This window comes from Trichomycterus rosablanca, chromosome 13, assembly GCF_030014385.1.
Source record: "Trichomycterus rosablanca isolate fTriRos1 chromosome 13, fTriRos1.hap1, whole genome shotgun sequence".
In the NCBI taxonomy this organism is placed as follows: Eukaryota; Metazoa; Chordata; class Actinopteri; order Siluriformes; family Trichomycteridae; genus Trichomycterus; species Trichomycterus rosablanca.
The window spans coordinates 16,801,715-16,826,638 of NC_086000.1; the positions used below are offsets into that span (position 1 = coordinate 16,801,715).

Consider the following 24,924-nt stretch of genomic DNA (forward strand, 5'->3'; position numbering starts at 1 on the left):
CCATGCCACACCTTCAAACTCTGACGACCTCACAAGGGAGAACTGAATGTCAACATCTGCCTGGCAGACAAACAAAATACCTAAGTCGTCCCCACCCCGGAAAAATATCAACAGACTTGCCATTTCATATCTAAAACCATTCGGTCAAACATCTCCCAATAGTAATCTCTGCACGCTGGCAGTGAGGGTACAATGGGCTTATCACACACTGCAGTTTTGTAGCAATCATAGGGAATGCCAGAAAATAAAAGGAAATACTTGAATTGACCTATTTTTGTTATAAAAGAGGCAATGACTGGCCTAAATGTCAGCCTTTCAAAAGCCATGTGTTAAGTACACTTTCTTTGTTGTTTTTTTGTTGTTGTTTTTTGTAAAAAGTACATTGGAGACCTCCATGCAGAGGTTTCTAACTAATACATGTCAAGTACATTTACAGAACTATTGTGTCAAAGCTCTATGAGCATGGGCTTCTAAGTGATAAAAAACAGTAAAGTGTTCACGCTATAACTGGATTAAATCATTATAAGTCATAGCCATTCATGTCCAGCTACATAACTGACCCTGGCCTCTATATATTCCTTGTTTATCAGAGTTTAATTACTATAAGCATGCTTAGATAAGTCCTATTCACTCCTGTGATTGTGAATAAGCAGTGGTTCAACAGGATGCAGTTGCTGGCTTCATGTATCTTAAAAGACATCCGTTGGCTCTTACAACCAAACTCACACACATTATCACTGTGTAGCATAAGTAATGCTATTGTATGACTACAGCATAAGAAATACAGCTTACACAAAAGTAACATTTTGTTTCATTTTTAGTGAAACACCATAGCAAGCACTGCTTATACTTGCAGTATACACCGATCAGTCCTGTGGGGGTCCTGACCATTGAAGAACAGGGTAAAAGCAGGCTAAAAAAGCATGCAAAGAAACAGATGGACTACAGTCAGTAATTGTAGAACTACAAAGCACTTCTATATGGTAAGTGGAGCTTATAAAATGGACAGTGGTTAAACAAAAGGAGGTGGTTATAATGTTATGCCTGATCGTGTACAATTGCTACCTTATGAGTGAATCCATCATTGCCCTCCAAGACTAACAGATATCATATGAAATTGGAAAACCGTATCTAGTAATTGAGAAATAGGTAAACAAACCTAGAAGTAATTTTAAAAAGGGTTGGCACAGTGGATCGTTTATGTCTTTATGCCTCATCCTATTTTTATCTAGGCTTGGGACCGGCACTGTTCATCCCTCGGATATCGTTTCAGTTTAGATGCCCACTACAGAGATTCTGACCCTGGATCTCAGCAAGAGTAGGCTAGTGTATTTTATTGCTATGAAGAATTTTTTTTTTAAATGCAATAAAAAAGAAGAATCTGTGACATCCGTCATGGTATGGGGGGCAGCGGTGCACAAACACAATGTATGATGCAGCTTTATGGCTATTTATATGTCCGGCTCTGGTTGAATGAAATAAGTGTGGAGGCACGCTTGTGTTAGAGTTCATAGAATGGAAGTGTTTGGGCTGAACACTAACAATAGAATTACCATCAATTGTATTGATCTAAGTGCTATGGGGTGTGAGGGAATGCTAATTATTGGAAAATAGACAAAGTGAAGACCTCCAATACTTAGATTTGATGTCTGTTTCCTATACAAAAGAAGAAAAGCCATTATTGAGGCATGCACGGAAACTGCATTTACTGATAAAACAGCAAAGGTGTTCGAAGCAAGCAAAACCTTTCAATCTCACACCGCATAATCTGACCAAGATGGTCGAAAATACTGCTGAGAGGAAAATACCTCAATCACTACATTACAAGAAGTGGGTGATCCACTCATGTGACCACTCATATAGTATATGTGGTTTATTGATGCCCCAGTCAATTAATTACTGTGTATTTGTTTAAAATGTTCAGCTATCCATTACTCATATTATTATGAGCTTCCCTGGTGATTGGTTGAAATGAGGTAAACAATAGCCAAAAAAGTAAAAGAGAACTTAGAATTTGCACGTTTTACACATAGGAATGATGACAGTTTAAGTGTATATTTACATAAATGGTCTGTTTTAACTAAGTTAGTCACATAATAGCATAATATTTTTCAACGAATCAGACTGAACATGTCAGATACAATACTGAGCATTTTAGACAAGTAAACTGATACTGTATTATACAGGACAGTCCTTACATTTATTCTCATTATGTTTTCACATTTATACTGCTCTTGGTACCAAACACACTCTCAGACATCTACGAGATAAGCAAATCAGTCTTTATTTCCTAGCTAATAAGCTCTAAAAATACTAATAGATCAAAGTTATTTGACTGAGACATCTACTAAGTAGAATCAATGGTAATGTCACTAATGCTCAGCCTCAGGAGAATGGAGATTATATACAGGTCACATAAAAAGTCTACACAGCTCTGTTAAAGGTTTTATGATGTAAAGAAATCAGACCAAAATGAATCATTTCAGAACTTATTCCACCCATAATGTGACCTATGAGTTGTACAATAAATAGAAAAACAACCCAAAATCTTTTTGGTGTTTCCAACTTGTTTGAATAAAATGGAATTGTTTTTATGGCGTTTTATTTGGCGGAATTTGGACCAAACCACGTGGTTCGACCTGTCCGAATCACATGATCAGTCTCGCATTCGCTCTAATTCACTAAGCATTATTTGCACAAGTAAAAAACTTTGAAATTATGCGTAATCTTGGGTCCAAAAAAAGAGATTAGTAAATGACCCAACTCAAAGGAAAGCAGTGATAACAAAAATTTAACTAAAAAAAAAAAATCATTGCAAAGTTTAAAAGTGTAATTCGTCTCTCAGACCCGACCACTCAATATATGGCAAAATCGACCATATCATCCAAGTTGAAAAATAAAGAAATGGTAAAAGGACTGACTGTTCTTGATGTTAATAGGTCACCTGTAATTGAAGAAATGGAAAAACTTTTGTTAGTCTGGATTATTGAAAAACAATTGGCTGGAACTCAAAGGGCAAGCAGAACTCAGAGCAGAGCAGATGTCCCTGCTGCCCACCTGTATGTAAATAAAAACCAACAATTTCCTGAACCATTGGCACTTGGCTTTACATAACACATATTTCTGTTTATACGATTAATTATGGTTGTATTTTATTAATCCATTTGATCTCTTTCATTACAATATACTATTAGCCATAATTGTAAAATGTAAAAAATGAAAATACATAAAGTTATTTATTAAAGTACCCCCCCCCCCCTGCCTGTTTCTTGGCTTTGGCCCCCGAATTAACCTGTGTTTAAATGTGATTGGTTCACTTTGAGCACAGCCACATCCCCAATTATAATAGGGTCTACACACATATTCAACCACGTTATTTTTAATAATTTTTATTTCCCCTCTAAATGCTTTGTTTTTCATTTTATTGGACATATAATGGGTCACATTAAAAGTGAAAATAAATCTGAAATAATTTATCTTGGTCTGATTTTTTTACATCAAATAACAGGGTGTTAAGACTCATAAACATAGAAAGATATAAATATATAAATATATAAACCTTATAGATAGATGTGAGCAAATTTAAGGAAGCTTCAACACTAAGATGTTTGGCTCAAGTAAAGTGATGTACCACACTAAAGCTAAATAAATACATGTCCACAAACATTCTCATGTGCCAAAGTCAAGGATGAAGAAAATAACACAGAACAGGAATGCTAGGGATCTGTTTACTGAGCCTTCAATAGCCGCCAAGCTTAATTACATTCTGCACCAACGACTCAATCAATAGACAGGCCAACAGACACCAATGGCCATCTCTGAACATAAATGAACTTTCAACCGATTTTTAATGTCACAATACAACCTGAAATCTCTGGGAATGTTTTTGTACGTACAATAGGTAAACAGTACTGTACTTTTTAAGCATTTAGTTGCTGGGTTTATTCCATCCTCCTCTAATGTTCTCCTTGAAAACAGGACATTGTTGAGCTGAACAGAAACATGTTGCTTTTGGCACGAGCGCCTGCACTCTCCCTGCACACAACAGGGCCTGCAATTAGCATGGCCGGCTCCCCAGAACAAATATTCTCCACTGTAATCCTGCCAGAGCATCAGAGAAACAGCTCTGCTGCAGGAATGCTAGGCATTTCCTTTAATGTGCTTTGGCCTAGCTAGGTCAGAGGAACCAACACTTACAGCACAGCAGAGTCCCAGAGAACAAAACTTCCTGTCTCTCGTGCTTTCTATCCCCTCTTTCACTCTCCCCAAAAAGCACTCTTACTTATTCTCCAATTTCAACCCCTAGTCTCTGCTTCTATTGTTAATAGTCTGCCATTTAAAATAAAGTTTCTCTATTACACACACTGGTGTGCTGTTTCTGCTGCTACTTCTGACTCCGTTTCCAGAACCGAGACTTAATATTAAAAGCAAATAGTTTCTCATAATCACTTTCCTATCTGGAGCTGATGTTAAATATAGCTTGCCAAATTACTCCAACCTTTAAATCAGGGCTATAATACTAAATACCTTCATGTTCACTTCGAATAAATTCTACAGTGGTTAACGTGATTATCATTTCCCTTACATTCCTAATCTCAATGACCATATTTACATGCATGCCAATGATATTATTATTATTTCATTTCATTCTTATTATTTAAGTGGTCCTGTAAACAGCATACTATGTCTAAAATTAAAGTAAGGCTGCTGTCAAATGTCGAGTATTTACTTAATTCATTTTTGTGCATTTATACTACATTTAGACATTTCTTTTTACAAAACTGTGTGTGGAAACAGCATTTATGCAGGGTTCCAAAACAAACAACCCACAGGGCACTAAATGGTATATCAAATTAGTATCCTTACATGCTGGTACCGCTCTAATGGAAAGTTACATAATGCTTAATAGCTCAGCCATAAGAAGCAACACAACCTAAGAAAAACATTCTGACAGACCATGCAGAGTCTAAGCTTTCTATTATCAGAAATGCATGTCATCTCAGTGATCATTCTAACCATAATCTGATTTTGTACGGTTATCTGATCCTTCTTTGCATGTAAGCACACTCAATAATAGCACAATCAATGATATCTTCTTTGCCATCACGGAGTCAAAGACGGTTAATCCGTTGCAAATCTTTAATGAAAGGTTAGCCCTTCAAATTAGGAAAGACACACACCATTATTGTATGAAGGTAAAAGTCTAAAAGTGGGATGCTAATTGTTAGTCATTAAGCCAAGTTATTAAATAAATTTAATTTCAGTTACAACAGCTAATAATTAGTATATGTATTAGATTAGTATATGATTTGTATATGTGTGTATGGGACTGCGGTAGCTCAGTGGTTAATATACTGGACTAGTAATCGGAAGGTTGCAGGTTGTTAACCCTCAATAGCTCAAACTGTATTCAGTTAGACTAACAAATGACTGTCTGTAAACGTGTCTGCTTAATGCTGAAAATGTAAATGTAGGTGAGACTGCTAGTGCTAGTAACACAATAGCACCAAAAGACCAAACAAAAATTGTAAAATGTGCCACCGAAGAACCTCCTAGCAAAATCCAAATACCCTTTGTACACATACATCTGTTTGGCACAACATTACATTAGTACTTACACAGTATGTTACAGGGGTTGGACAATGAAACTGAAACACCTGGTTTTAGACCACAATAATTTATTAGTATGGTGTAGGGCCTCCTTTTGCGGCCAATACAGCGTCAATTCGTCTTGGAAATGACATATACAAGTCCTGCACAGGACTGCACATCCTTGCAGGATAGTGGCCAGGTCACTACGTGATGCTGGTGGAGGAAAACGTTTCCTGACTCGCTTCTCCAAAACACCCCAAAGTGGCTCAATAATATTTAGATCTGGTGACTGTGCAGGCCATGGGAGATGTTCAACTTCACTTTCATGTTCATCAAACCAATCTTTCACCAGTCTTGCTGTGTGTATTGGTGCATTGTCATCCTGATACACGGCACCGCCTTCAGGATACAATGTTTGAACCATTGGATGCACATGGTCCTCCAGAATGGTTCGGTAGTCCTTGGCAGTGACGCGCCCATCTAGCACAAGTATTGGGCCAAGGGAATGCCATGATATGGCAGCCCAAACCATCACTGATCCACCCCCATGCTTCACTCTGGGCATGCAACAGTCTGGGTGGTACGCTTCTTTGGGGCTTCTCCACACCGTAACTCTCCCGGATGTGGGGAAAACAGTAAAGGTGGACTCATCAGAGAACAATACATGTTTCACATTGTCCACAGCCCAAGATTTGCGCTCCTTGCACCATTGAAACCCACGTTTGGCATTGGCACGAGTGACCAAAGGTTTGGCTATAGCAGCCCGGCCGTGTATATTGACCCTGTGGAGCTCCCGACGGACAGTTCTGGTGGAAACAGGAGAGTTGAGGTGCACATTTAATTCTGCCGTGATTTGGGCAGCCGTGGTTTTATGTTTTTTGGATACAATCCGGGTTAGCACCCGAACATCCCTTTCAGACAGCTTCCTCTTGCGTCCACTGTTAATCCTGTTGGATGTGGTTTGTCCTTCTTGGTGGTATGCTGACATTACCCTGGATACCGTGGCTCTTGATACATCACAAAGACTTGCTGTCTTGGTCACAGATGCGCCAGCAAGACGTGCACCAACAATTTGTCCTCTTTTGAACTCTGGTATGTCACCCATAATGTTGTGTGCATTGCAATATTTTGAGCAAAACTGTGCTCTTACCCTGCTAATTGAACCTTCACACTCTGCTCTTACTGGTGCAATGTGCAATTAATGAAGATTGGCCACCAGACTGGTCCAATTTAGCCATGAAACCTCCCACACCAAAATGACAGGTGTTTCAGTTTTATTGTCCAACCCCTGTATATATTGCCACTGGTCCATCTGTTCACACTATGTTTAGACCCCTGTAAATAATAAAATGTTAAGATATAAAGTCTGGTGCAGAATATGTGATGGAACACCAATAACAATGTTAAATTAGCAAATGTTGCTTCTGTTTCTGAAGTAAATTTGCAATCCAGTCATGATTTGTTTTTTGATATTTAGTAAAAGGAACTGCAGCCTAACAACATTTTTCTTGGTTTAAATGTTTGTATTCTAAACATTAAACTATATTTCTTCATTATGATTCATTTGTTTTAATTGAAGTAATATCGGTAAATTAAAATAGATTGCTGCCACATTTGCTTGGTTAGCCTGTTTTTTTCAAGCATAAAGCATTATTAATAATAAAATGTATTATTTTAATACGTCATCGTATATTTGTCAGTTATTTGTAAACCATGAGTAGTTAGTTGCTTTTTGGATTAGGAAAAAAAGTGAGATCTGAATTTTTAGTTTTATATTTCTCAGCTCATTATACAGTAGATTAGTTGGATATTAAGTACATGAAAGATCAGGGAAGCACTTGGGCAGTTCGATCTTGATCAGCATCGCCAAGCATTCCTACCATCCACTGACAGGTCTAACCATGATTTACTGCTTTGACATTTTTCACACTTCGAGAAAATCTATTTAGCCATAAAAGGTCAACGTATTATTCCAGTTTTATTGAGAATTGATTTCCCGTAGTATTTTAGTGGAAATTACCCAGTTAAAAGTTAACTATTAACCACTAGGAAAAGTCTAGGAAACCAATCCCAAGGTTTTTGGCATGTCAGGTGTTTTTTGCAGATCTTGGATCTCATAACTTTTAACATACAGTGGTGTGAAAAAGTGTTTGCCCCCTTCCTGATTTTCAGTTTTTTTGCATGTTTGTCACACTTAAGTGTTTCGGAACATCAAACCAATTTAAATATTAGTCAAAGACAACACAAGTAAACACAAAATGCAATTTTTAAATGAAGGTGTTTATTATTAAGGGAGAAAAAAAATCCAAACCTACATGGCCCTGTGTGAAAAAGTGATTGCCCCCTAAACCTAATAACTGGTTGGGCCACCCTTAGCAGCAACAACTGCAACCAAGCGTTTGCGATAACTTGCAATGAGTCTTTTACAGCGTTCTGGAGGAATTTTGGCCCACTCATCTTTGCAGAATTGTTGTAATTCAGTTACATTAGAGGGTTTTCGAGCATGAACGGCCTTTTTAAGGTCATACCACAGCATCTCAATAGGATTCAGGTCAGGACTTTGACTAGGCCACTCCAAAGTCTTCATTTTGTTTTTCTTCAGCCATTCAGAGGTGGACTTGCTGGTGTGTTTTGGATCATTGTCCTGCTGCAGAACCCAAGTTCGTTTCAGCTTGAGGTCACGAACAGATGGTCGGACATTCTCCTTCAGGATCTTTTGGTAGACAGCAGAATTCATAGTTCCATTTATCACAGCAAGTCTTCCAGGTCCTGACGCAGCAAAACAGCCCCAGACCATCACACTACCACCACCATATTTTACTGTTGGTATAATGTTCTTTTTCTGAAATGCAGTGTTACTTTTACGCCAGATGTAATGGGACACACACCTTCCAAAGAGTTCAACTTTTGTCTCATCGGTCCACAGAATGTTTTCCCAAAAGTCTTGGGGATCATCAAGATGTGTTTTGGAAAAATTGAGATGAGCTTTAATGTTCTTTTTGCTCAGCAGTGGTTTTCTTCTTGGAACTCTGCCATGCAGGCCATTTTTGCCCAGTCTCTTTCTGATGGTGGAGGCATGAACTCTGACCTTAACTGAGGCAAGTGAGGCCTGCAGTTCTTTGGACGTTGTTGTGGGGTCTTTTGTGACCTCTTGGATGAGTCGTCGCTGCGCTCTTGCGGTAATTTTGGGTGGCCGGCCACTCCTGGGAAGGTTCACCACTGTTCCATGTCTTCGCCATTTGTGGATAATGGCCCTCACTGTGGTTCGCTGGATTCCCAAAGCTTTGGAAATGGCTTTATAACCCTTTCCAGACTGATAGATCTCAATTACTTTCTTTCTCAATTGTTCCTGAATTTCTTTGGATCTCGGCATGATGTGTAGCTTTTAAGGATCTTTGGTGGACTTCACTTTGTCAGGCAGGTCCTATTTAAGTGATGTCTTGATTGAGAACAGGTGTGGCAATAATCAGGCCTGGGTGTGGCTAGAGACAATGTACTCAGGTGTGATAAACCACAGTTACAGTATGTTTTAACAAGGGGGGCAATCACTTTTTCACACAGGGCCATGAAGGTTTGGATTTTTTTTCTCCCTTAATAATAAACACCTTCATTTAAAAATTGCATTTTGTGTTTACTTGTGTTGTCTTTGACTAATATTTAAATTGGTTTGATGTTCCGAAACACTTAAGTGTGAAGAAACATGCAAAAAAACAGGAAATGAGGAAGGGGGCAAACACTTTTTCACACCACTGTATATCAGCCACAGCATGAGAAAAGGAACTTTCCTTACTTACTTCCCCAAGGACACTTGCTGACCAGATGTTATTTGGGTAATTTGGGACCATTCTCAGCTTTGCAATGACACTAACATGGAAATAACGTGATAAACTGAGTTGTACTGATGAGTGTAGCAGGTGCAGCAATGTTGCTGGGATTTTTAAACAACTCCGTGCCAACGCTGAGTACAGGGAAGAAATGCTCCAACCAAAAATATAAAGCCAACTGACTTGTTACCAAAAGGTGTCCACTGATAAATGCTAATAGTGTATGTGTTACTAAATGCAGCTGCACCTGATACACTCATATCAAAAAATACACACACACTTATGTTTACTTTTTTCATGGCTTTTAACGGATGCTTTTTAATCCAAGCAACTGAGTCATGGGTCTTGCTCAAAGGCCCAACAGAGACAACCTGGTAGTGGTAGAGCTTGAACCAGCAACCCTCTGACTACTAGTTTAGCACAACTGCTGAGCTGCCACTCCCCCTAAAACATATTACATGTACATTTTTGACATTTAGCACATGTTTTATCCTGAGCAATTTACAACAGTCCAAATACAGTCCAAGCAACTCAGGGTTAAAAGTCTTGCTAAAGAGTCCAACTGTGGCAGCTGTCAGTGGTGGGGTTTGAAACAATTACTTAGCTTAGCATTAGCTTAACATTTTGGAGATGGTTTCATTTCTGTGACAGAAGAACTGGTTTACTGTAAAATGAACATGATCACACTGTCTCGACGACACACTATGACTTAACACACAGCAACAGGTTAAGTCGATGGATCATGACAGTAATGACTTTCTTCCGTAAATGATATGACCAAGCACGTAGCATGTCCCAGTCCCTGAACAGATGCATGAATAAATTTAACAAGACATTTTAGTTAGACATTTAGTTAGAAACACAACACTGGAACTTAAAGACTAGCTCTAAAAGACCCTCTACAAAGGACAAAGGTGAAATGCAGGTCATCAGCAACATATATCTGCTGGTAAATACAGCACAACAGCAGTAGCCACAAGTCACTCAGTAAACAACTTCACACACATTCACAAAACAGTAGCCAGAACTAGACACAACAACACAATAAACAAGAGGAAAAACAGTCAAAACAACAGCTTTTAAAGTACCACAGCCTTCTGTAGACCTGACAAAAGTACACCTGCCACCATAAAACAACAAGGACCATCAAGCACTGGCAAGAATGCTATGATAAGCATATATTTTAGAGTTTAATTGCCAGTGTGCTACCAGTCCAGACTGAACACACACACACACAGAAATGCAGTGTGTATCCATCGGGAATGGCATACTTCAATGTAACGTTTGAATTATGATAGAACTATAAGCAACCTTATCAGCTTTGGGTAAATAAAGATGTTTGTTATTTTATTCACACATGTACTAAAGAAAGTTGTCACAAACAACACAGACCCTGAATAAGATAAGGAAAACCAAGCCCCACACTCTGCCAAAGAAAAAAATCCTATCAAAATAAGATAAAAATGTTTGGCTCCAGGGATTTCCAGGCAATTCTTACACAACATAAAACATCTAGAAATAAAATGTGCCGTGAGCATCCTTATGCCATTAACAAATAATTAAGATTTCAAGCAATTAATAAATCATTTAGCAGGTTGTAACAAACTAGTAAAGGAATGTTTTTGCACGTCATTTACATTTTCAGATTTAGCAGACGCTTTTATCCAAAGCTGAACACGATGAGCAATTGAGGGTTAAGGGCCTTGCTCAGGAACCCAACAGTGGCAACTTGGTGGTGGCGGGGCTTGAACCGGCAACCTTCTGTTTACTAGTCCAGTACCTTAACCACTGAGCTATCACTGCCCCAGTAAAGCAAAAGAAAACTACATATTTTAAAACCCCTTAAACTGTTAATTATTTACATTTACTGCATTTAGCAGATGCCTTTATCCAAAGCGACTTACAGTTTTGACTGCATACATACATACATACATTTACATTACATTTACATTTTCAGCATTTAGCAGACGCCTTTATCCAAAGTGACCTACAGTACTGTGATAGTGTACCTGGCAGGGGTGGGGCTTGAACCAGCAAGCTTTTGATTACTAGTCCAGTACCTTAACCGCTAGGCAACAACTGACTCCAACTGACTAGCATACATTGCAAGCTGTTGAGGTTTAAGTGCCCAACAGTGGCAATCTAGCAGATGTGGGGCTTTAACCACCAACCTTTTGATTACTAGCCTTAACCACTGAGCCACCACTGCCTCTATTATACAGTGAACGGGTTTAAAAAAAAAAAAAAAACAAGGGGTTGGTTTCACAGACAGGGATTAAGCCTAGTCCTAAACTACACAGCATTTTGAATGGAGGTTCTCCATTTAAAGCAAAATGTAGTCCTGGACTAGCCTTAATCCCTGTCTGGAAAACCAACCCTATATCAATAGGAAAATCAATCAATCAATCAATATCACGACAGTGCAGAGGTCAAAAGTTTCCAATTAAAATGTACTTAATGCATCAGGCTATCTAGGCTAAACAATTATGAGCCAATCCAGTCCATCGTTTAAATTATTATTGCAGGATGCTGAAGTCCCTGTATACTTTTAAAATCATGACTAAGCCAAAAGCTTAGTCTTTTAGCTGGCCTGTTACCTATGTATGCTGCACTTTGAGAGTTAATATTTTGAGTGTTAACCCCCTCCCAAAAAAACCCACAAAAGCAGGATATACCATTTCATTTCACAAAATCATAGTGTCTAAAGTAGATCATATTATAAATCACTGCTTAAATGTTAGATTATCACCTGCCTGAGTCATTTTTGAGCACTTCAGAATGATCAAGCAAGCCCACTGCGGTTACCAGGTAAATCACAAAATACTAACATCTGCCAAGCTCAATTATAAACACTTTCTGCTTAAAATCTTAAAATCGATTAAGTGCTTTTTTGTAAAACCATAAAACAGACTTGGTTGCCCCAGCTAAAGAGATAAAGAGACAGTGCAATACGGTACAATACCTTCAATCTTCTTCAAAGCTGTTTGACATGCCTCCTGACTTGCAAACTCAAAAGGGTTGTTGCATGTTCGTACGCTGTCACATTCACACTTCCCATCGATGATGTTACAGCCTGTAACCAGGTTCTCGTTGCATGGTTCAAATCCCAAGAGCTGGTCGTCATCCCAGTTTTCATCTAAGCAAGGATCAAAGGGAAAGAAATGCGTGTCAAACTAAAGAAAAATCCCAGTCAGCATCTACAAGTGAGAAAAGTCCAACAGTTGCAGGAATAAAAGAAAGTTTGTGAATACTGTAATTATCTGGACTTCTGTATTAATTACACTTTTGGTTTGATATTGAAATACACTGATCGGCCATAACATTAAAACCACCTCCTTGTTTCTACACACACTGTCCATTTTATCAGCTCCACTTACCATATAGAAGCACTTTGTAGTTCTACAATTACAGACTGTTGTCCATCTGTTTCTCTACATACTGTTCACCCTGTTCTTCAATGGTCAGGCCACCACAGAGTAGGTATTATTTAGGTGGCGGGTCATTCTCAGCACTGCAGTGACACTGACATGGTGGTGGTGTGTTAGTGTGTGTTGTGCTGGTATGAGTGGATCAGACACAGCAGTGCTGATGGAGTTTTTAAACACCTCACTGTCATTGCTGGACTGAGAACAGTCCACCAACCAAAAACATCCAGCCAACATCGCCCCGTGGGCAGCGTCCTGTAACCACTGATGAAGATCTAGAAGATGACCGACTCAAACAGCAGCAATAGATGAGCGATCGTCTCTGACTTTACATCTACAAGGTGGACCAACTAGGTAGGAGTGTCTAATAGAGTGGACAGTGAGTGGACACAGTATTTAAAAACTCCAGCAGCGCTGCTGTGTCTGATCCACTCATACCAGCACAACACACACTAACACACCACCACCATGTCAGTGTCACTGCAGTGCTGAGAATGACCCACCACCCAAATAATACCTGCTCTGTAGTGGTCCTGGGAGAGTCCCGATCATTGAAGAACAGCATGAAAGGGGGCTAACAAAGCATGCAGAGAAACAGATGGACTACAGTCAGTAATTGTAGAACTACAAAGTGCTTCTATATAGTAAGTGGAGCTGATAAAATGGACAGTGAGTGTAGAAACAAGGAGGTGGTTTTAATGTTATGGCTGATCGGTGTATGTGAAAAGGAACCCAATGTTAATAGCAAAGAGATCTTTATACATTTGTGCTGCATAGTGAGAAGAGCATCATGATTTAAGACCTAGACAGTACTGGTTATTAAATACTAGTGTTTTTACATCAGTAAATTTGTAAATAATATACATTTAGGCAGAATGATTGTCTATTAGTCCAACTCATACAAAAATCAAGTCATATGTTATAAGTCATGCAGAAATACAGGTAATTCCAAAGAGGTCAGAAACTGGGTCTTTCAACTGTACACGTAACAGCAAAGCTTTCTAATTTCTAAATGTCTCTACAAAAAAAGTACACTATACATAAAGCAATAACCTTAGATCCATGGATTGAAGTGAAACGTTCAATTACAACTTTGGTCGATTTCTGAGACTTGGCGAGTAATTTTATTGCAATTACTATACAGTGACATTTCAGCAGCAATTTTGAAGACAACAATGAACATGAACTTGTGGCACTGCAGTCTCCCAGTCATATTATTATTTACAGTGCAAACTCATATTATTGATATGAGACTTGTGTTTCAGCTTGTTGAGAGCCAACCTTATCCCTGTGTGTGTGTGTGTGTGTGTGTGTGTGTGTGTGTTCATATGGAGAACACATATAACTGTATGTGCACATTCTATGAGTGCCTCTGCCTGCATGGGGGGTGCGCTGTGTAATGTGTGTTCCTCCTAGAATCTCAGCCTCTGAGAAATGCTGCCAGCTCAGTAAATAAAGGCTCATAGATTTCAGTGGACACTTCCTTCTTCATGAAGGTCATCGAGTTGCCTAGTAAAATCCTCTTTTCCCAGCAGCACATATATTACAGTGAAAAACAGGACAGTATTGGACTCCTCAATGGTTTTTGCGATGAATTGCGTTGCGCATGACTGTCTAAGCATCAATCTTGCATTTGGCCATGGTTACATCAGATGTGCTTTGTGAGCTGCTCTTAAACTGTTCCAAATTCACTGCGACCTCTGGACCAATCCCTCTAAATACTTTGAGCAAAAACAAATAACTAATGGAAAAAAACATTCCACTTGTGCACTGTGGGTCGAGAGCGTACATGGCTACTGGTGGGAGAGCAGGCATTTGGCAACATCCGTGATGGGTGTAATCACAGCTGCACAAAATGATGCTTATAATGTGTAGTGCTTGCACTCCAACACTGACATACTTGGAAATGTCATAAATACCCAGTTCAGGCAGATTATGAATAGGTGAAATTCATTTTGCCATACTCACAAACTGATGAAAAAAAATGCAGAGACCGTGTTGTGTTGTTAGAGAACTGCAGGTAAAACAGAAACTTTTTTTTTCCAAATGTTGTTAATGCTTCCAACCCCCACACAATGAACCCCTGGTTGCCAAAAATGCTGCATGTTTTACCTTTGCAAAACAACACCTGGATGTTTCCCATTGTTTTACAGACACAAAAAAGAAGAAAGATTTAGATTTTTGATTATCTTTATGCTATGTTTTTTGGGGGGTGGGGGAGGTCACTGCACACCAGCACATCCCCAATTCAAATGTGAAGCATGGTGGAGAATGTGTTATGGTTTAAGACCTGGATGGCTCACAATCATCAAGAAACCTATTTAAAACTGTAAAAAGTTTACAGAAAAATGTCCTTTTGGAGAAACGGTCTAAAATTCTTTACAATGGTACACCATGGTTTTTCAGTTGCTAAGGAGTACTAACCAGTTATAAATACAGGTAAGACTGCTGCAGGTAAAGCAATCACAATAACCATAATTTAACTTTGACATTAACATTAAGTATTGCAACAAAATGCTTTACTCCAAAATGTTGTTACTTTTTTTCATCTAATATTCATCAAACATTAATAATAACATTAATGTAAATACCCCATTAAAAGACATCTAACAATTTAGAAGTATAAGTGCTAACAGTTATTTTAATGAATGCAAAACCAGGCACCAGTAATGTTGCTGCTCGAACCACATTAAGCAGATTAACATGCTTGGAGAAAGGTGTTGTTTGCTCTCCCGTCCCCACTCAGTCCATACACAAAAGCTTAAATCTTAACTGATAACTATCCCACCCAGAGAGTAGCACCATTTACAGTGTCTTGGACATCTGGCAACAAAGGCTATGGCAGTGATAGGTCTCTGGACAATAGAGTGGATGAACAATGGAGTGGCTTTTCCACTACTCAGAAGCTTCTCTGGTTAATAAATGACAAACTAGATTACATTATACTATTTTTATTTCTGTATAGGTGTCTAGGAGCAAAAGTTTGCATTATCACTGAAGAACATTTTACCTATATCCCTCAAGCTAATGGCCCTGAAAATTAAATTTGTTGGTAATAAAACTGTTTTGACTGGGCTGCCGTGGATGTCGTTATTTCATCATTTCCATTTATACTGTAGATTTGTGATTTAATACAAACTTCCTGGTATGAACACCACTGTGTCACCAAGCTTGTTTAAAAGAAGGCTGCATTATAAATTTGACTACCAACATTTTATTACCACTTTCTCCAATATCTTTTTGTGATGACAGCCCTTGGTGCACAAGCATTGAAAGGGCCATAAATAAAGTCCTCGAACAAGTCAAATCAGCACGCACAATTTAACTCCTCCAACTCTTTAATAAAAATGCAAATGTCAACAGTTTAGTCTTTTAAAGTAAGCATTAAAAAGTACTGAGTTGTTTGTCAAAGTGTAGTATTGTAAAATAATAGATTTTTTTTAACTGCTTGCGGTGCTACTTCAGACGCCGTCTTTGTTGTTTGTAATTAATTAATCGATTCATTACATACAGCACCAAGGAGTATTGAATTGCTTGCTAGATTGTAGTATTGGAAAAGTATTAAACTTGCAAAAGTATAAAACTTACTGATGTTTAAATGCAGTGTTTGTTGTTTTTCAGAAAGAGTAGCAAGCTGATGTTCTGACACTGTTTGGGTGTCTAACCATAACCATAGGGGCCATGAATAGCTGCTGTTAACAGTCGATACTTCAGTAACTAAGTCAGGCTTTCCAGACAAGCCATGGGTCATATAGCAGGGTGAGGAGGTTTGGACCAGTGCACATCCATCCAAACATGTCTTACAGTAGCCTGGCACAGAGATAAACACTTCCCCGGTGGTCTAAGCCACATATGGAGCCTCAGGCTGGCAACATCACTTAAGAGACGTGTTTCTCTATTCTCTTGCCTCTTTGACTCTTCCACATGAGAAGCTGTTTCAGGTCCCCAAGACTTGGTACGCTCCAGAAGAAGTTGTATATAGCTGCCAAGATTAGATATCTGTTTCAACAGACCAGGGATAGAACATCTTTTAAAAGCACAGTTGACACTGTTCCTAAGCCAAGTAAGTAAAAGGCAGCCTTAGTCAGCAGTATTTAGGAGGTAGTATGACAATTCTATTAGTATATTTAAGGGTAAGGTGACATTTATTATACGAGTGAAAAACAACACTCCCTAGAATTGGGTTCTACAAGAAGATACCACATCACTTCTCTCTACAGAGAAAAATGAGTTTACATTCCACTAAAGTCTGGAATGTTTCCCCTGCCTCTGACTAATGAGGAATGTCTTTTTGAATTCCCCATATAAATTAACCATTTATCAGGAATCTTAAAACATTCCTTTTAAATAATGCTTAGACTTCATGAAGAATCAGAACAGTTACATGTCTAGACCACTTTTAATAAAGTTGCTGCCATGCTGTTGATTTACAGCTCATTCCTGGTTTGCAGGTACAGATCAATACTAAACATTACAGCGGCACATGATAGACAACAATAAGGAGGCCTTCACTAATCTGCATCCAAGGCACTCATGAATTACTTTACTATGACTTTACTATACAAAAATCGTAATATGTATCAAATAACAGCAGTCAGAAGTGTATAGTGAAGATCATTTTAATTAAGAATGTGTATAATTAAGCCGAGAAAGCTGCTGGAATTTTGGTCCATGCTGTGATGCTGATCATCCTGGAAAAAGCATCTTCCTTAGCTCATTCAAAAGAATGAAGCTTTTTGATGCAGCCTAGAGCTTTGGAATGATAATCACCAACAACCCATATATCTCAGACACTGCTGTGTTGTGGAGAAGAGAAGAGAAACTTCTGAGGGGAGACTCACTGGGAGGCTGCAGAAATAAGGAAAGTATTTACGCTTGTCTTCCCTGACTACACAAGACAGCCTGTGTTTACCGACAAGTGCAATCTGGCCTTCAGTTTTAATTTTTTTTGTAAAGGTAACAAAAAAAGACAACAAGGGCAAGACATCCAGAGTGACAGGCAATAGCATTCGATTTAGAAGAAAGTGAGGTAGGGACTTCAATCCAAAGTGAATTTTTGGGACATGATGAGGAACCTGTCATATTTGCTGGCATCACAATAATAGGAAGAGAGAAAAAAGAGGCAAAGGGTTTAAAACACGTACAAGCTAACAATTTATGGTACTTAGAATGGTCCATTATTATGTTCTTCAGTGTTTTCAATCTTGTTTAGCAGGAATTCACCTAACAGTTCATTTGAGAAGTCACTTAGCATTAAGGCAGAAGAATTCCAACCAAAAAGCCTGACTGACATCTGACTGACATTGATTAAGAATAATCTTGACCTCAATTGTTAACAAACAGAAGCCTGTGCATGTGTGGCTGATACCTAGAGGACAGACAGTCCTGTAGTGTCCAGGTGTTCTCTCAGAATAGACTTCATCTAATCTGCATGGCCTTCTGCCCAGTTTCCTTTGGTATATGAGTTAATGACCACCGATCAGTCTTCCAGTTGATTGTGATTTTAGTGCATGCTATTGCTATACTGCCAACATTAGAGCTAATAGTATATGTGAGAAGGTCCAGATTCTCTAACTCTTAAGTGAGGCACTTTCAACTAGCTTCTTTGAGAGCAAGCTCAATGCAAAACATACAGGGAAAAAAAAAAACACTTAACACAAAAATGCAAGCTATGCTTAAGAGACCAGGGCGTTGAGCAACGCTAATAAATTCCACCCAACTCCTCATGCTATTGCATGCCAGGGTGAAAAGTGAATGAAAGGCTGCATGCGAAAAAAAACTAAGGTTTTAAGGAACATGCGAGTGAATATCCACGCTCCCCAGGCTTACTCCTGTACTGTACATGTTTTCCATTCCATTGCTTTAACATGTGTTGTTTTTGAAGCCTTAAATCATTTGGCATCAGGCAGAAAATCTGATGAGCAGCCAGAGGGCTAAGAATTCTGAATAGGCCGAACACACATTCCTCTTGTGTGCTGCAAAAACAAGTGGAAGAGGAAATGTGAGTATGTTAAATATTTCAGCTCCTTCCTAGCTTAGTTCTGGCCCTAGCTCCAATTCAAACTTGAAGTGATACAGAAATACACTGATCAGCCATAACATTAAAACCACCTCCTTGTTTCTACACACACTGTCCATTTTATCGGCTCCACTTACCATATAGAAGCACTTTGTAGTTCTACAGTCCATCTGTTTCTCTGCATGCTTTGTTAGCCCCCTTTCACGCTGTTCTTCAATGGTCAGGACCCCCACAGGACCACCACAGAGCAGGTATTATTTGGGTGTTGGATCATTCTAAGTATTGCAGTGACACTGACATGGTGGTGGTGGTGTGTTAGTGTGTGTTGTGCTGGTATGAGTGGATTAGACACAGCAATGCTGATGGAGTTTTTAAACACCTCACTGTCACTGCTGGACTGAGAATAGTCCACCAACCAAAAATATCCAGCCAACAGCACCCTGTGGGCAGTGTCCTCTGACCACTGATGAAGGTCTAGAAGATGACCAACTCAAACAGCAGCAATAGATGAGCGATCGTCTCTGACTTTACATCTACAAGGTGGACCAACTAAGTAGGAGTGTCTAAAAAAAGTGGACAGTGAGTGGACACGGTATTTAAAAACTCCAGCAGTGCTGCTGTGTCTGATCCACTCATACCAGCACAACACACACTAACACACCACCACCATGTCATTGTCACTGCAGTGCTGAGAATGATCCACCACCCAAATAATACCTGCTCTGTGGGGGTCCTGACCATTGAAGAACAGGGTGAAAGGGGGCTAACAAAGCATGCAGAGAAACAGATGGACTGTAGAACTACAAAGTGCTTCTATATGGTAAGTGGAGCTGATAAAATGGACAGTGAGTGTAGAAACAAGGAGGTTGTTTTAATGTCATGGCTGCCAGCCCATCAGTGCTGAGATTTTGAGCTCTCGAGTTCCAATCTCAGCTCTGCTATCGGCCGGGTGGGCACCTACATGGACATTGGCTATGTCTGTGGAAGGGCGGCCTGAAGGAATTCTTCCTTGCTACTGCGAGTGTGGCCTCTGCTGGCTGATATATGGTGCCTGCACAGAGTTAACGGGGTGGAATAACTGAGATCAGAGTGTGACTCTCTGTACATGACACATCCCTGTGTGAACTCGCCTCGTGCAGGTGTAAAAAGTTGGGAACATGTGTCGGTGGAGACATGTGTCAGGTACAGCCCTCCTTAGTCAGGGTGGGGGTCTGCAGCAGTAGAGATACAACCAAGTAATTGGATATGATGAGATGAATAGAATAATTTTAAAAGGAAAGAAAGAAAAACAGGGATAACATTCCACAGTTTGCCCAGTGACTAACATGAGACTTGACCTGAACACAGGACCCTTAAGCTGTGTGCCACCACCAACAACAAAAAAATCTGAATTAGATGTAAAACAGTTATATTATAAACCCCTTCTTGCTTTTTGATCTGCACATTTAAGAGCAGGTTCATTCTGTCCGTGATTTTCTTTGAATAAAAGTATCAGCTATTTAATTGTCCATTGTGGATATCAAAGGTATGGCGGAGCAACAATGCATACATGTGTAAAATACAAGTATGTACAATGTGTATACCATGGCAAACTCAGCACCTTAAAACTTCAGTATAGTTTGTTGCTAATCACATAAGCAGAAGCAAAGGCTTATTCTGCCGAGCAGCCCCTACAACCATAACAATGTGAAGCTCACTTGACCCTGAACAGTGTCATTTAAGCTTTTGTAAAAACTACCAGCATGTGAAAACAAAAACTGTGTCACAGTAGTGCATGACTATCAGTAAAAAATAAAACAAAACTTCTACACAATTAAAGATTTGTAACAACGTATTCTTATATGAATGCAAATTGAACTAAAGTATTCTAAATGCATCCAGTCCAATTCATTGCTTGATCAGTGAGTTTCACAGGTATTAATAGTAGTGAATCATTCCTATTACCCCCGACAGTGCGTGCTGCTGCAGGGTATGGTACAGACTGTGTATATGGCATGCTGTGCCGTGTAATGTGACTGGAGCACAGGCTTAATGGAACTCCTCTGTTAAAGTGCTGTAGAGCGAAGCCAGTGTCCCACGAGAACTGGTGACTCTTCTGTTAACAGAGGACCTCAAACATCAGGTCTCCGAGTGCAGCTCAGTAAGAAGATTTCCATACTGAGAGGGATGTGATAGGTACGCAGAGACCCTGGGGTGCTTTAAGACATAGGTCTTACCCAAGGCAACCACTTAGAACAGCTGCCGGTTTAGACATAGATATAGTTGTCCAAAGAGAGAAATACATTTTTGCTGTCTGTGGACTGCAGTTTCCATGACTGTACGGATCTTTGACGTCACTAGTACAGCACTGTGGAATGTTAATAATTCAGAGACATTCGTTGGCAGCCTGTCAGAGAACTTAAAGCTCAGTATGTAAGCGTGTCAGGCATAGATTAGAGAACACTTTGTTAATATGACCCTTATCCCAGGTTGTAATAGAGTTAGGGTGGGGTCGCTATAGAACAAGATTTAAAGCCAAAACTCAAACCTTGCTTTGATGTTGGACATTCCTGAGGTGGCCGAGGTTTTGACACTTTATCACACTCTGTTTTCAGAGCTGAATTACATTAGATAGCAGCTAAGAGATTAAATGTCGAGCAGTCCAGACACCACTGGCATGTTTTCACAACCAGTTGCATTAAAAGTTGATACATTCCAATGTGCAGAGACCAAGTCTAGAACTGGGTTGTGACAACAACTAGGAAACAACATGCCTCTTTCATGTTTTGCTGCCTAAGGGTAATAGTTTTAGTAACATTGCACAAATCATTTGGGTCATGCTATAAAGAAAATTATCTCACTTGGCCAAACGTCTTCAGCTTGTAAACCATTCTAATTACATGAATAATGGATCTGATAAAAGACAAACCCCCACAGTAACAGGGTTGATAAGAGATTTAGGGATGCAGGGATTTAATGTGCCTGCCCACACGGTGGTGCAGGAGATAGTGGAGTTGTGCACACCTACAGCAATACAGGCTTATTTTTACCTTGTTAATGTGAGCTTACTCTCCTGTTGATACTTTGGTTTCTTTTCACATCACAGAAAATATGCTAGTAGGTGGTCTGCCTACTCTACATTAACCCTAGGTGTGAATTAGTAGTGTGTGGTGCCATGGAATGGACTGGGTGAAATAGGCTTCAGCTTAACCTTAGCCTGACCAGGATAAAGTAGATAATGAAGATTGTATACAATTTGACTTGCAAATTATACATGATAATAGTTTTGTTTATTCATTATTTAATCATCACTTAGCTGGTAAACTTACTGACCCAGTAGGCACAGTAATACAATCATTGTACTGACAGGAAAGGTAGATAATATCACACTCCACCAACAGTAACCTGAGACAGTGATCTCCTGAGCTATGTGGCACCTACACTACATGCTGGGTAAAGTTTTGTTTTTACTGTAAACTAGTGTTTTTAAAGGGTGTAATTTGGCGTATTCTTATACACTCGATTACAGCTAACTTGAACTCAGATGTTTTAGATATGCCTTAGTGTTCAACAGGTGGAACTCTACTGTAATAAAGAATTGCATTATAACATTAATAATCGCATAAAAATTAGTTAACCTGTTAACAGTGTGTGCACTGGACTGGACATGGGGGCGATTTGTGACACTGTCGTCCTTCTGTCGGGTCATGTAAAATACACGGGATGAGTTGCATAGCCGACATTCCAATGAAAAAAAAAAAAAAAACCCAACAAGGCTCAACAGACGAAGGCTGGCACCACGTCCAAAAACAGCTCGGAATCCATTTGCAACAATATCTAGGAGAAATGGAAAACTGAGATGCTGCAAACACATTAACCAGCTTGCTTCTATCTACACTCCCTGTAGGGCACTGTAAACACTTAAATGGGAAATGTTTATGGTAAACAGGTGGTATTTTATACTATTACACCTTTATTATAATTACTTAATGAGCATCTATTTAGCACAACTTCATGTTCAGCTAATTTGTTACTACAAGCTTAGAGTTACACATAAACAACATAACTTTTATTACTGTCTACTGTAAAAAGTGAAATTTAATTTGAATGTACAGTGTCTTAAAATTGTATATACTATTTTATATATGCCAAGGATTGCACTGGGCATAAATGCCCAGTCTTTCTGTACTGAAAAGATTCAATAAATTCTTTACTAGAAATTTATGTTATAACTAGGTTTGTGTTAATGCAGCACACCTTGCCAACTTATTTAATGTATCGACTCTGTTGTTTTGAATATGTGTTGATTAACTATTTTTAATTACTTTACAAAACTAAACAGCCCTTTTTGCTTGTTCACAGTACGGTAGAGACGTTCCACTAAACAAATCGATAAGAAGCTAATGAGCAGTCAGTTCATCTAATCAAAAAGAAATGAAGGAAGTATAAAACTAATGCCACACTGCCTAGGTCAGACTGAACCAGTACACAAGTTAAACCAACTCGGACAGCACCGTCAGGCAGAAGTCACTGACTGACTAAACTTCTGGGATTTTAGAATTTGCAGTCCTTTCTTGGGAATAACGTTATTGATAGGAACTCATTGACGAACAATCTTCAAATTTGCAGAAAAAACAGGTTATATTTTAGTCCGACAAAAGCTGTACCCTGGTTCATAAACTGCTGCATCACTAACACAACTAGTTGTCCATTATAGGCAATCAAGTTTTGATTTGCATTTGGATTATTTAATAAAAAAACAAATGCTTTTCTGTTGTGAATTTCATTTTAATTAAAAAAGTTACTTTATAAAGCCTTAGGTAAATACAGTCCCTTGGTCTTAATTAAAAATGTGTTTCTAGTCATATCAGTTTAAATCCCAGGCTGTGACAGGATTGTTTTTTTATGGTTGTAGGATAGATATTTTCAAGTCACTGTTTTTAGTAGAACAGGGTTTAGGTACTTCACTACAAGCTTGTTGTTAAAAAAATGAGACAAAACAATTCAAGGACCTGGGTTTAAACTTCATATCTAGTCACTGTGTGAGTCACTGTTCTCCCAGGGGATTTCTGCTGGTTTTATCTCACAGACCAAGTACATGGCAGTAATTGGCATGACTGAGTACTTTAATAGGTAATTGTGTGATGACCTGACCAGTGTAAAGAAGATGAATGAATGTCGACTGGTATAGTTTAAATTCAATCCAAATCTAAGGGTTAAAACGATGAGATCTTCAGATTCTTGATTATTGTAGCCAGTTGTGAGACAGGTATGATGACGTTTCAGAGCATACAGATGTGCTGCCTTGTATACAAACAAAATCTCAGCGCTGAATACCAACAACCCAAATCAAAACTGTCAAAGTTTATTCAGCACTAAAACTCTTGCCTTGCGTTAAAGCTATTTTAGACAACGCGATCGGACACGTGTAAACCGAACTTTCCTGGATAGATCCGCTGGAGGTTAGTGTAGAAGCTTAGCGTGTTACCTTCACAAACTCCGACCTCGTACTGCGTGATGGATCCTCCGTCTAGAGGCGGTCTGATCACGCAGCGCAGCCCCGCGTCACACGTGCCGTACAGGCCGTACACGCCGCCGCAGCTTTCGTTCTTCTGCTTGGCGCACACGGAGCAGCAGCCGCAGATCCCGGGCACCACGGAGCCCACGCACTGCTTCGGCTCCTCGCACTTTGACTCGTCGCAGGGCAGACACAGCAGAGCCCGACCGCTTCTGGAGAGCAGCAGTGCCAGCTGCGAAATCAAAACGCATTTAATCACAACGTGCATCCTGAACGTGCTGGACGAACACGAAGGAGCCGCGTAAGAACTGAGGTGGAAAAGTAGTTCAGAAACGCGCAGATATATCAAATAGTCCGAGCGGAGGCAGTAAACAATGGCTCTAAGCGAGCGCCTGACGGGTTCTTACGTCTCCACCGTCCGTCTTCTGTGGCATGAGAACAAACCCGCGCTAAACTTTGCACAGCTTTTTAAAATCCCTTCACAAAAACAGAAGCTATCCAACACTGTAGACTGAGTACATGGTTCAGGCGCGGCGGATTCAGTCGAGTTCACTCGCCAGTTTTGAC

General features: G+C 39.4%; 1 protein-coding gene across 1 annotated transcript in view; it reads right to left on the reverse strand.

The window, feature by feature from the left end:
• Positions 1–24,717, reverse strand: part of crim1 (cysteine rich transmembrane BMP regulator 1 (chordin-like)) — a 149,652-nt gene extending 124,935 nt beyond the window's left edge. Inside the window, exons 1-2 of the mRNA XM_063006926.1 lie at positions 24,328–24,717; positions 12,379–12,552 (exon numbers count right to left, since the gene is read on the reverse strand). Of these exons, the coding sequence (XP_062862996.1) occupies positions 12,379–12,552; positions 24,328–24,625 (472 nt within the window). The 5' untranslated portion in view covers positions 24,626–24,717. The remainder of the gene's footprint in view (positions 1–12,378; positions 12,553–24,327) is intronic.
• Positions 24,718–24,924: the final 207 nt, after the last annotated feature.